The sequence below is a fragment of the Lottia gigantea genome, assembly GCF_000327385.1.
Source record: "Lottia gigantea unplaced genomic scaffold LOTGIsca_71, whole genome shotgun sequence".
Taxonomy (NCBI): domain Eukaryota; kingdom Metazoa; phylum Mollusca; class Gastropoda; family Lottiidae; genus Lottia; species Lottia gigantea.
This window is the reverse complement of record NW_008710397.1, coordinates 998809-1009890: the sequence shown is the minus strand read 5'-3', so window position 1 is coordinate 1009890 and position 11082 is coordinate 998809. Positions and strand designations below refer to the sequence as shown.

General features: G+C 33.9%; 3 protein-coding genes across 3 annotated transcripts in view; 1 reads left to right on the top strand and 2 right to left on the bottom strand.

The window, feature by feature from the left end:
• The window catches only part of LOTGIDRAFT_195975 (hypothetical protein), a 7704-nt gene extending 2056 nt beyond the window's left edge, over positions 1–5648 (bottom strand). Inside the window, exons 1-7 of the mRNA XM_009065883.1 lie at positions 5506–5648; positions 4870–4996; positions 4460–4554; positions 3513–3645; positions 1992–2141; positions 1537–1660; positions 585–699 (exon numbers count right to left, since the gene is read on the bottom strand). Coding sequence (XP_009064131.1) covers positions 585–699; positions 1537–1660; positions 1992–2141; positions 3513–3645; positions 4460–4554; positions 4870–4971 — 719 coding nt within the window. The 5' untranslated portion in view covers positions 4972–4996; positions 5506–5648. The remainder of the gene's footprint in view (positions 1–584; positions 700–1536; positions 1661–1991; positions 2142–3512; positions 3646–4459; positions 4555–4869; positions 4997–5505) is intronic.
• Positions 5649–5943: 295 nt separating this feature from the next.
• Positions 5944–7844, bottom strand: LOTGIDRAFT_195970 (hypothetical protein). Its single transcript, XM_009065882.1, has 3 exons — positions 7725–7844; positions 7110–7574; positions 5944–6884 (listed from the first exon to the last, which is right to left on the bottom strand). Exons 1-3 carry the CDS (start codon positions 7779–7781, stop codon positions 6066–6068), a joined length of 1341 nt encoding a protein of 446 aa, XP_009064130.1. The 5' UTR covers positions 7782–7844; the 3' UTR covers positions 5944–6065.
• Positions 7845–8357: 513 nt separating this feature from the next.
• Positions 8358–11082, top strand: part of LOTGIDRAFT_235879 (hypothetical protein) — a 3424-nt gene continuing 699 nt past the window's right edge. The window contains exons 1-6 of the mRNA XM_009065881.1: positions 8358–8513; positions 8969–9026; positions 9463–9556; positions 9813–9917; positions 10150–10231; positions 10792–10871. Coding sequence (XP_009064129.1) covers positions 8365–8513; positions 8969–9026; positions 9463–9556; positions 9813–9917; positions 10150–10231; positions 10792–10871 — 568 coding nt within the window. The 5' untranslated portion in view covers positions 8358–8364. The remainder of the gene's footprint in view (positions 8514–8968; positions 9027–9462; positions 9557–9812; positions 9918–10149; positions 10232–10791; positions 10872–11082) is intronic.

The window sequence follows — 11082 nt, the reverse complement described above, 5'->3', positions numbered from 1 at the left end:
AAGATCCAAATTCATTCTTTAAGTAATTTCAATACAATAAGGATTCCTTTTATTCAGTATATTAATCATATAATAAACAAATGAAATTGATTCAGAATTCAATTACTAATACAAATAATTTTCACTTTTATTTTTTATTTGTCATTTTGCACTGCAGTTCATTTTCATTTTAATTTTGTTCTTAAAGGGATTGTAAAAAGGTCTTTTAAATTTAAATGTGTATAAATTGTGGCTATCTTTATTACATCTTAAAGGGGTCATAAAGAGGTTTTTTAAATTGTTTTAATATTAGTATCAGGGACACTGATAGCATCAATTTGCACCATTCCAATTTTCAATCAGATGTCTGTAGTTCTTGCCACTAGATATTTTATGAAGTCTCTATCACAAAGGACCTTAGTTATTATTAGTAGCATAGTAGTATTAGTGAAATTGCACGAACAAAAAATGTCTGAAGAAAATTTGTGAAAATTGATGCCATCAATGACCCTGATTACCATAAGATTTTTAAAAAAAACGTCTTACAATCCCTTTCATGGATTATATAGGATATTCTGAATACTGGTTTCTACAAGTTCTCTTACCTGTAATCAGCAAACATAGTCATAGAATCAATGTCTGTAAACTCTCCAAAACCTTCTCCTTCACAACAACCCCAGACATCAGATATCAATATCTGAGCTCGCTTGTAAAAACTTACTATAAATAGATTGATATAGACCTTTGGATAAAGATACCTGCGACCTGGTAAACAATTTTTGCGGAGCTCAATTCCGGTAAATGTCTTTTCTATATATGATAGAGCCTCAAGAAAAGACGAGTCGTCATTTTAACTTTCAAACGCTGATAATTCTGGACACACATGGATTTCAAGGCTCAAATTTTGACGGTGAGCTGTGAACACTATTACTGATTAACTTAGCTGAAAAAATCGCGTTTCTGAAACTAAGGTATGATTAGGACAACAGATGGCGATCCTGTGGCCTTAATACTTTTACCAGTGTGTTTTAAAGCACGTTTGTCTTGAAATTTAAAATCTTTGACCTTGACCTGAAATTAGTATTAGATGTCCGACATCTACGTCTAGTTTTAAATGGCATCTAACAACAGCTTTTCTCAATTCTATAGAGTTTGCCATATCATTTGTACTTCTTTATTTCTAGCATATCATGAGCTGATAAAGTCTTTGAATGGCATTTAGCAATTGTGAGTACGATATATAGACACAGCTTTATAGAACAACAATCACTGGTTAAATTTTTGACCTATTTACCCCTTCGGCACATAATGATAAGAAGTGATGGGCAAACTACATATACATTAATGTTTAATCTCTTGCGTGTTCTTAATAATAAGCATTAAAGTATATATAGTTTGCCCATCACTTCTTATCATTATGTGCCTGAGGACGACAGGGAAAACACATTGAAACGTTGTATAAAACTTTAACCAGTGATTGTTGTTCCACAAAGCTGTGTCTATATATGACATAGCTGATGTCCCTTATGTAAAAATAATATGAAGACGAAGAGATACCTTGCTTTCCCGTATACTCCCCCTCATCTCGGTAAGCAGGAAACTCCTCTACTATTAATGCCAGTAAATTCTGAGCACTTTTCTCTGCCTTCTTGATACAATTTATAAAACTTCCATCATATTTCTAGTTAAATTGAAAAAGATACATTAAAAAATAAAATAACAGGAACTTTAATATCTGGTTTTCCTATACTTCAACAATATCATGATTAGAACAAAATTAGCAACAGTCAACAGTAAAATGCAACATCTTCACAATGTCCAACTTTTACAACTTTGTCTTATACCTTGACTGAAATAGCCACCTTTATTGTGTCCAAGCAGTTTGTAAATGCAGTGATTTGAAAGGAATATAGCCAATCAAAGGCCTCGACAAAACACAAAGCGATTCATTATGTTTACAGTTTTTCTGTCAAGGGCTCTGATTGATATTGTGAAGATGGCAATGTCATTACCTTGATTAAGACTTTACCAGCTTCATGTAAAACTTCCACTCTTTCTTCTAACAATGGTATATCAAACTCAGTATCAGACCTCAAAATATGGGCTAATTTTTCCTTAGTTATAGTGGCATAAAAATTTGGGTCTGTCACTTCAACACCCTCCTGTAAGAATAATGTTGGCTGTTAAAAGGATGAGGTCATCTAAACTGTCTTGTGCTTTATCAATCTGATCTGAGTTTCAGCCACCTGAATGGTTGGTAGATGTCAGCAGTTCAAAGAATGAATTGCCTATACACTTTATCAGCTGATGGATCTGATTTTCAGCCACCTGAATGGTTGGTAGATATCAGCAGTTAAAAGAATGAATTGCCTATACACTTTATCAGCTGTTGGATCTGAGTTTCAGAATGGTTGGTAAATATCAGCAGTTAAAAGAATGAATTGCCTATACACTTTATCAGCTGATGGATCTGATTTTCAGCCAACTGAATGGTTGGTAGATGTCAGCAGTTAAAAGAATGAATTGCCTATACACTTTATCAGCTGATGGATCTGATTTTCAGCCACCTGAATGGTTGGTAGATATCAGCAGTTAAAAGAATGAATTGCCTATACACTTTATCAGCTGTTGGATCTGAGTTTCAGAATAGTTGGTAAATATCAGCAGTTAAAGGAATGAATTGCCTATACACTTTATCAGCTGATGGATCTGATTTTCATCCACCTGAATGGTTGGTAGATATCAGCAGTCAAAAGAATGAATTGCCTATACACTTTATCAGCTAATGGATCTGATTTTCAGCCACCTGAATGGTTGGTAGATATCAGCAGTTAAAAGAATGAATTTGCTGAATATACTCTTTATCAGCTGATGGAGCTGATTCAGCCATCTGTAGATGCCAGTAGTTAAAAGGATCTGCTTTATCAGTTGAATGAAGCAGATCTACAGCTATTTGAATGATTGGCAGATTATAGCTGTTCGGCCAAGCACCTCTGACCAGTGATCACTTAATATTTTGCAAAAAAACCAGTAAAATTAAGCACTTCCTTATTTGGCTAACAATATTTCCGATCCAATATTTCCTTTGATTAGCAAAAATAAAAAAGTTATCACGACAATCTGCGAATCAAATATAATTGAAAATATTTGAAAGTTTACTACTGGAACATCTTAAATCACTACCAAATTTCACCTTGACCTTGAGCATAAATTAGGATTTTCTTAGACTTTAATATTCTTTAATTTTCTATTTAGGAACTTCAGTTAGGATCTAAAGGTTGGTCCAAGAAGCATTAGACTACTTTCTCAACTGAATACACATTTAATTCGTGTCACAAAAATCCCAGTGTTGGAAAGGGAAGACATTTGATTCGCTGGCAGTGTCATCAAACTGATGAATGTTCAAGGGCAGCACCTTTAGATCCTAACTGAAGTGGCTAGATTAAAAAATAAAAGAAATAAAAACAGAGCAAATGTTTGTTTTAATTCAAATTACACTGCTTACTAACCTAGCTTTTATGTGACATACTTACATCTATGGCTCTGTTGATAGCGGCGCACAATGACCAATATCCTGTGTGTTCTTTACCATTATATTTTACTTTATATTTTTTACTTTCATCATCAGAATAGAAAGAGAAATTCAAAGTATCGGCTAAAAAAACCCTGAAAGATCCAATAGAAATTTTTTATTAGAACTTTTGGTGGCAGTTTTTGGGAAAGTAATGCTGATTTTTCTCAATGCTCTTCTATTTCAGCTATCACACCATTGAATAAAAGAAAACTGGATGTTGAGACAATTTGCATATGTATGTTGTCAATTAATAGTTCATACTATCTATCTGTTAAAGATAGGTTTTCTTGTTTTTTTAGTGTCAAATTAAGCCAAATATTTGATAAATTGGTGTTTCTAATGATTATTCATGTATTCTTAATCATATCATTATGATCTTATTGTATATAATTAAGAGTTTTAACTAATCATAAATGTCCATGTATATACAGTCTGGATAAGCAAAAAATACTTTTTGACCTTGTTGATCGGTCACTCATTGGAATTCTCTTCTAATTTAGCTAATTATGAATTAATTATGACATGTGAGACAAACTGGTATTTTTCCAAGTCATTAGAACACCTCTACTTGCTATTCATAATTGAAAACAAGGGAACCCATCTTTAAAGCCGCAACAATTCTTGAAATTGTGATGAAATACACTCAAAGATATTTATCAAAGCTGAAATTTATTGTGATAATTATCACGATTTATCTATAAGATGACAAAGAAATAAAATAGTAGAAATTTATAAAATCAGAACAATTTTATCAATATTTGGTGCTGATACATCGTGATTATTTTTATCGTAATGCATCGATAAGAAGGAAAGAATCGTGGGTCATTGATTTTTCGGTGAATTGTTGCAGCCCTACTATCTATATAAATAAATTCTGTACCGTTATAATGATAAATGTTTACTAACCAATCCACTGCTGCCTTATCTCCTGTTTTTGGATTCAGTTCATGTTCTTTCCAAGCTTTGACACTGTATGAATCTTTCTTAACATGTTCAAATACCTATATTAATGTAATATGACACAAGAATATAAAAAATCAAATGGGAAGATATTTTCATTGGGATGCCAAATTGACTTTTTTTTTCCATTCGTGTGAATTGGTTGTGGATGGTTTCATGTGTTTTTGCACCTTGTTTTATCATGAATTTTTACCTTGTGACCTAGGCCAGTGCTTTTATGGTCCTATCACCATTCTCTTTTAGCCCATAATGTCTCTTTAAAGACATAATATGAAGGCATCTCTTATTTTGTTTATAAGCAAAATGGTCATCAACCAGCAATTCTGGTGGTTGATTGTAAATTATCATTCACTTACCAATTGGGCCACTTTCTTGACACCCTCAGTAGCAATAGAAACATCTTCACTTGTTTCAGCAATATATCTCCCTGATTCTCTTGGATTCAGAACATTTTTCATTTTGATCAAGTCAATCAGGTACAAACTGAAATGAATGGCATTTTGCTACAGGTTACAATACTACCAAGGCTGAGGCTAGGTATGAGCGAGATAGGCCGATAGGCCTGGGGTGTTTGATGTTTGCTCGCTAGGATGGAAGATACAGAGGTCTGTCTGTTTTTTACTTAAAAGTCGAAATGACCATTGTGGTATTTTTCACCTTGGTCATCCTGTCTTAAAAATATTTTCTGTGGCAATTTCAATGAACTGGGGCTATAGGCGCTACCGACTGATGAGGTCTTCAAGTTCAATATCCCTTGTCACAGTCAGTGACAGTTGAAAATTCAAATAGGCTGTCACCTCATTCACAATTCATTATGTTCATCAACCCAAAAGACATATATATCCATTTCATTTCATTTGCAAAGATACTCAGAAATCAACATGGGATGGCATGACAGCGAAATACATACACCCCAAATTCAGCGTGGGACAAAGAACCCCAATTTTGCGCGCGTCCATTTGATTGAGACAATGTCAACTGAAAATTTTTACCTCTAATGTTAACTGTTGTATAGTGTCTTCTTCTTAACTAGTTTTTGTCTAGTACCAACGTGAACTTATGTAGGATTTATGCGAATTATCGGTCTCTTATCTAAGGTTACCTGCACCGTTGATAAAAGTAACCGGATGTGGAAACTTTCAGTTTATTGTGCGTTCGGTTGACTTTTAATCCGAAATTTTCTAGTATTATATGTCAAATCCATCTTGTTGGATTGAGGGCGATGGTTTTGAAAATATTAAAGGCTTTACTGAAGTTGAGCTTCACAACCTATTCGAATGACAACACTGTCAAATTGTTGGTCAGCGTTTTGTGTAACATCATTGTCATTTAGAATCGTAGCCATTCTCGCGGGAATTATGACTATACATTCTGTTGTATAAAATCTTTTGGACAAGCTGCAGTCACAAAGTGACATCAAACAGGTTTTTAGAACAGAACAGATTTTATTCAATAGAAACAGGTTTTTAATAATTTAAAAGATTGAAGATTTATAAATATTATACAATTACATTCAGTAATGTCGTGTCTCTCGGTTGACTAACCCAACATTCTAAGCTTCATCCTGGTCGCCTTCTTCTTCATCAAATTCACCTTCTTCTTCAGCTGTAGCATCCTGGTACTGTTGATATTCAGATACCAGATCATTCATATTAGATTCAGCTTCAGTAAATTCCATCTCATCCATACCTTCACCAGTATACCAATGGAGGAAAGCCTTTCTTCTGAACATAGCAGTGAACTGTTCTGAGATTCTCTTGAACAGTTCCTGGATGGCTGTCGTATTACCAATAAAGGTACCAGACATCTTCAAACCTCTTGGTGGAATATCACAGACAGCAGTTTTAACATTGTTCGGAATCCATTCCACGAAGTAGCTGCTGTTCTTGTTCTGAACGTTCAACATCTGTTCATCTACTTCCTTCATAGACATACGACCTCTGAACATAGCAGCTACTGTCAGATAACGACCATGACGAGGATCGCAGGCAGCCATCATGTTCTTGGCATCGAACATCTGTTGGGTGAGTTCTGGTACAGTGAGAGCTCGGTACTGCTGGGAACCTCGAGAGGTCAGAGGAGCAAATCCTGGCATAAAGAAATGCAGACGTGGGAATGGTACCATGTTTACAGCCAACTTCCTCAGATCAGCATTAAGTTGACCGGGGAATCGAAGACAGGTGGTCACTCCAGACATTGTGGCTGATACTAGATGGTTGAGGTCACCATAAGTAGGCGTGGTTAATTTGAGGGTACGGAAACAGATATCATACAAAGCCTCGTTATCAATACAGTAAGTCTCGTCTGTATTTTCTACCAGTTGATGAACTGACAGTGTGGCGTTGTAAGGTTCGACAACAGTATCTGATACCTGAAAATTGAAATAAGGTTAGATGAAGATTTTCAGATGACTTGGATGATAGACCAATTAATGCGGTAAACGATTCTGGATTTGTTTTATATATGTAAGTGCGTATTTCAGTACAGGAACATAGACTTCTTAATTTTTGTGTCAAATAACAAAATTGGATAATACTTTAGTTGGTGATTTCATATATGTGTTTTAACAAAAATAAATCATATCTTATTATATTACCTTTGGTGAAGGACATACAGAGAAGGTGTTCATAATTCTATCTGGATATTCTTCGCGGATTTTACTGATCAGGAGAGTACCCATACCAGAACCAGTTCCACCACCCAGAGAATGGGTCAACTGGAATCCTTGTAGACAATCACAGCTCTCGGCTTCTTTACGGACCACATCAAGAACAGAATCTACCAATTCAGCACCTTCTGTATAATGACCTTTAGCCCAGTTATTACCGGCACCAGATTGTCCGAAGACAAAGTTATCGGGACGGAAGATCTGACCAAATGGTCCTGAACGAACAGAATCCATGGTACCAGGTTCCAAGTCGACGAGAACAGCTCTGGGTACATATTTACCACCGGTTGCTTCATTGTAATAAACATTGATTCTCTCCAACTGAAGATCAGAATCACCGTGGTAAGTTCCAGTTGGGTCAATACCATGTTCATCAGAGATCACTTCCCAGAACTGAAAATACAAAAGAGTACCTGTAATATCTATACATATACGATTGCTGGAGTAGGGGTCTATGAAATTAGACGCATGATAAAGCAAGAGAACTGATTGAAAAGAGTGAAAGTATAATCTCTTGTAGAATTATGAGCGAAATATATTTACCTTGGCTCCAATTTGGTTACCACATTGGCCAGTTTGCATATGAACGATTTCTCTCATCTTGACGTTGTTGTAAAGTGTTAACAACGAGCGTAAAAGAGTTAAAATGTGATACTAAATGAAGTATTTAGAAATTAATGATTATGCTTACAATACTTCAGTAATTTATAGGGTCAGATTTCGTACACCATGACAACGTAATGTATTACTGAAGTAGATTATCACAAACAGATTAGCATTGGATTAATGGATTATATCTAATTAGCTATATAAAGGGAATTTTTTATGCTCGTCATTTCTTCTCTTTTTATTCACGATTTAATTTAACTGAATCCTACATTATTTGTTTCAGAACCATAAATTGGAAATAAACACTCCCCTTAAACACTTATAGGCCCATACACTATAAAAAATCACTGACGAATCAAATTTCTAAATAGCATTTAAAGATCTATCGACTTTAAAATACTTTATTTTTCCACTTTGTTGTCTTGATTTCTACCTTGAGATACCCATCTGTAGCCTACTAACTATATGTAACTTGTCTACATTTATTTAATACAATTCGTTATTTCGGACTACATAACGTTTCGAACGTAGCAGAAATAATCCACTATTTTCACTTCCGGTGTAAATAATAAGCATGGCGGATCTGTTACTTGACTCAAATATTAGAATTTGGGTATTTTTGCCCATTGTAGTTATAACTTTCCTTGTTGGTATCATCCGACATTATGTAACCATTTTACTGTCATCAGAAAAGAAATCAGATTTGCAGCAAGTTGCCGATAGGTAGACTTTTAAGCACTTTTTTCACGTCATTCTGACATTTTTATTCTATGAATTATTGAAACTGAAAGATTGGCCTACGTTTTGCATTTATTTTCATATAATCTCAACCTTTCCTTGATGTACGACTGAGGAATTGGTGCATTAAAATCTATATATGATTAAATATTGCTCTGGTGTGGCATCCTAAAAGTGGTTAGACTGAAAAGTATTTTTAGTTGAAAAAATTAAGGCAAGAGTTCATATTTGGCAATAATACATAGTTTGTGTTCATGTTGGCTATAGGCTTAAGCTTAAAGGTTATCTAGCCTATTCTTTTCAAAAGTGGGATCTGAGCAGACAGAGCCATCTGCACCTCTGATGTGTCTGACTAGAGTAGAGTCAAAAGTCCTAGCCTACAAACTATTTGATTGAAAACATTACCCTGAGAATTTGACACTGTGTATTTGTATTTTCAGTCATGCTTTAATGAGAAGTAGAATATTAAGAGAGAATGGTAAATATATTCCAAAAGATGTAAGTAAAAACAAATTCCAGTTGATCAAGTAGATACACGTTGGGTCAACACACTACATTATAGTAGTGTAAATAGCGTTCACAGCTCATTGTCAAAATGAGCCTCCGAACCAGAATTATCTGAGTTTAGAATTAAAAAAGATGACTCATCTTTTCTTAAGACTCTGCCATATATATAAGAGACATATATTTGAATTAGTAAATGGAATTCCTGTATTTTTGAAGGAATAATGCGATTTTTGTACATTTCTAGTACTTCTGAAGACTATTTACATAAAATCAGAGACCCAAATCAATCCCCAAAATGGCGAATCTGTCACTTTAAGTTCAAAGAACTCATAATTCCTCTAAGCATTTGCGTGACTGTTTCAGATAGCATCAGATATATGAATGTATTATGTTTGAAAATAATAAATATTGTTTTTTCTTCTTGTAGTCTTATTTAATCAGAAAGAGTTTTTTCAACCATGAAGAGAAAGGATTTTTTAACACAGAAAAAAGGGAAGCTCAAGTGAAAAATCCGATGACAGGTAAAATTGAAATGAGTTTCCTCCTACAATCTAAAAACGTATTTTAATAAGGCAGATTTCAAACTAGATGTTATTTTTTAAATTTGACTGTTTTATGATGTAACAAGCAAATGACACATGGATTACTCCTTCAGTTAGTTCACAATATTTACAAAAACCTTTATATTGTTGAACACTGGAAAAAAGAATTTGTTTAAAGTTGGCACACACTCCCCTTGAATTCAATGTAAAATGAAGAATTGATTTGTATTTCTAGATCCAAGTATGATGACAGACATGATGAAAGGAAATATAACTAATGTATTACCAATGATAGTTATAGGTGGTTGGATTAATTGGGCTTTTTCTGGCTTTTTAACAAGTAGGTTTATTGTTTATTTTTGGATTTATTTAAAGGGATTGTAAAGAGGTTTTCTAGAAATGTTATGTGTATCGGGGACACTGATAGCATCAAGTTGCACCATTCCAATTTTCAATCAGACGTCTGTGGTTCCTGTGATTCAACTATAACCAAGTGTTTGATAAAAAAAAAGAAACAAAATTGTGATCATATTCTCAGTAGATTGACTTATTAAACTGACTATATTTTTCAGCAAAAGTTCCATTTCCATTGACTTTAAGATTTAAACCAATGTTACAGAGAGGTGTAGAGTTACAGTCTTTAGATGCTTCATGGTATGTATCAGTAACTTCATTTTAAAGGTGCCATTCCGGATAGGATATTGCAAATTTGAAATTACTGTCTTTGCAAATTCGTCAGTAAATTGTATTTTATGCATTATATCCATGTAAATTGGAATAGACCTTATTCACGCCTAGTTCATGAGTCACTATGCAAATTACATCATCCATTGAACAGATGAAGGAACAGTGATGTCACTTAACAACAAGAAAAGGAGATAAAATTCATCTGAAAGTATTATTAAATAGCTTAATGAACTCTGATTTTAAGTTTTGAGTCAGTAGGATTGGAGAAAGAGGCTTTAAAGACGTCAAGGTGGCGATATTACTGCAGTGACACACTGTTACCTTTTGTTTGTGTTATGAGCCTCATTCTGGATTCAATATGGCTGACACATCTATATCAGCATCAAAAACCTACTGATAGTCATAGATTGACTTTGTGTGGTGAAATGTCCAGACATAATCACATATTGAAATATTTTTTTTTATGGAAGACAGTTTTCATTTTGGGGATAAAAAAAACCTGTGCACATGTCACATTTATATTTTAGGGTGAGTTCAGCATCATGGTATTTTTTAAATGTATTTGGTTTAAGAAGCATGTATACTTTAATATTAGGTCAAGATAATGGTAGGTATTATTAGTGTGATTAATGTTTTCATATTTCTCTACAATTAGGCGTTTATTTTACTCAAATCTGTGCAGTAGATTTCTTACAGCTTCAAAAAGCATGACAAACTTTAAAAGTTAAAGTTTTTAAATAATTTTTTTAGTTAAAACTTTCAGTTACATTAAGGGACACATTTCTCTAGAATTTGGTGTAAAGTTTTCACAACCTTGA

Excerpts from the sequence above, each read along its gene's own strand:
- LOTGIDRAFT_195970 (XM_009065882.1), bottom strand. The coding sequence starts at position 7,781 with ATGAGAGAAATCGTTCATATGCAAACTGGCCAATGTGGTAACCAAATT. Across the intron at positions 7,575-7,724 it reads GTAACCAAATTGGAGCCAAG|TTCTGGGAAGTGATCTCTGA; the intron begins GTAAATATATTT and ends TTGTATTTTCAG. Across the intron at positions 6,885-7,109 it reads CTGTATGTCCTTCACCAAAG|GTATCAGATACTGTTGTCGA; the intron begins GTAATATAATAA and ends TTCAATTTTCAG.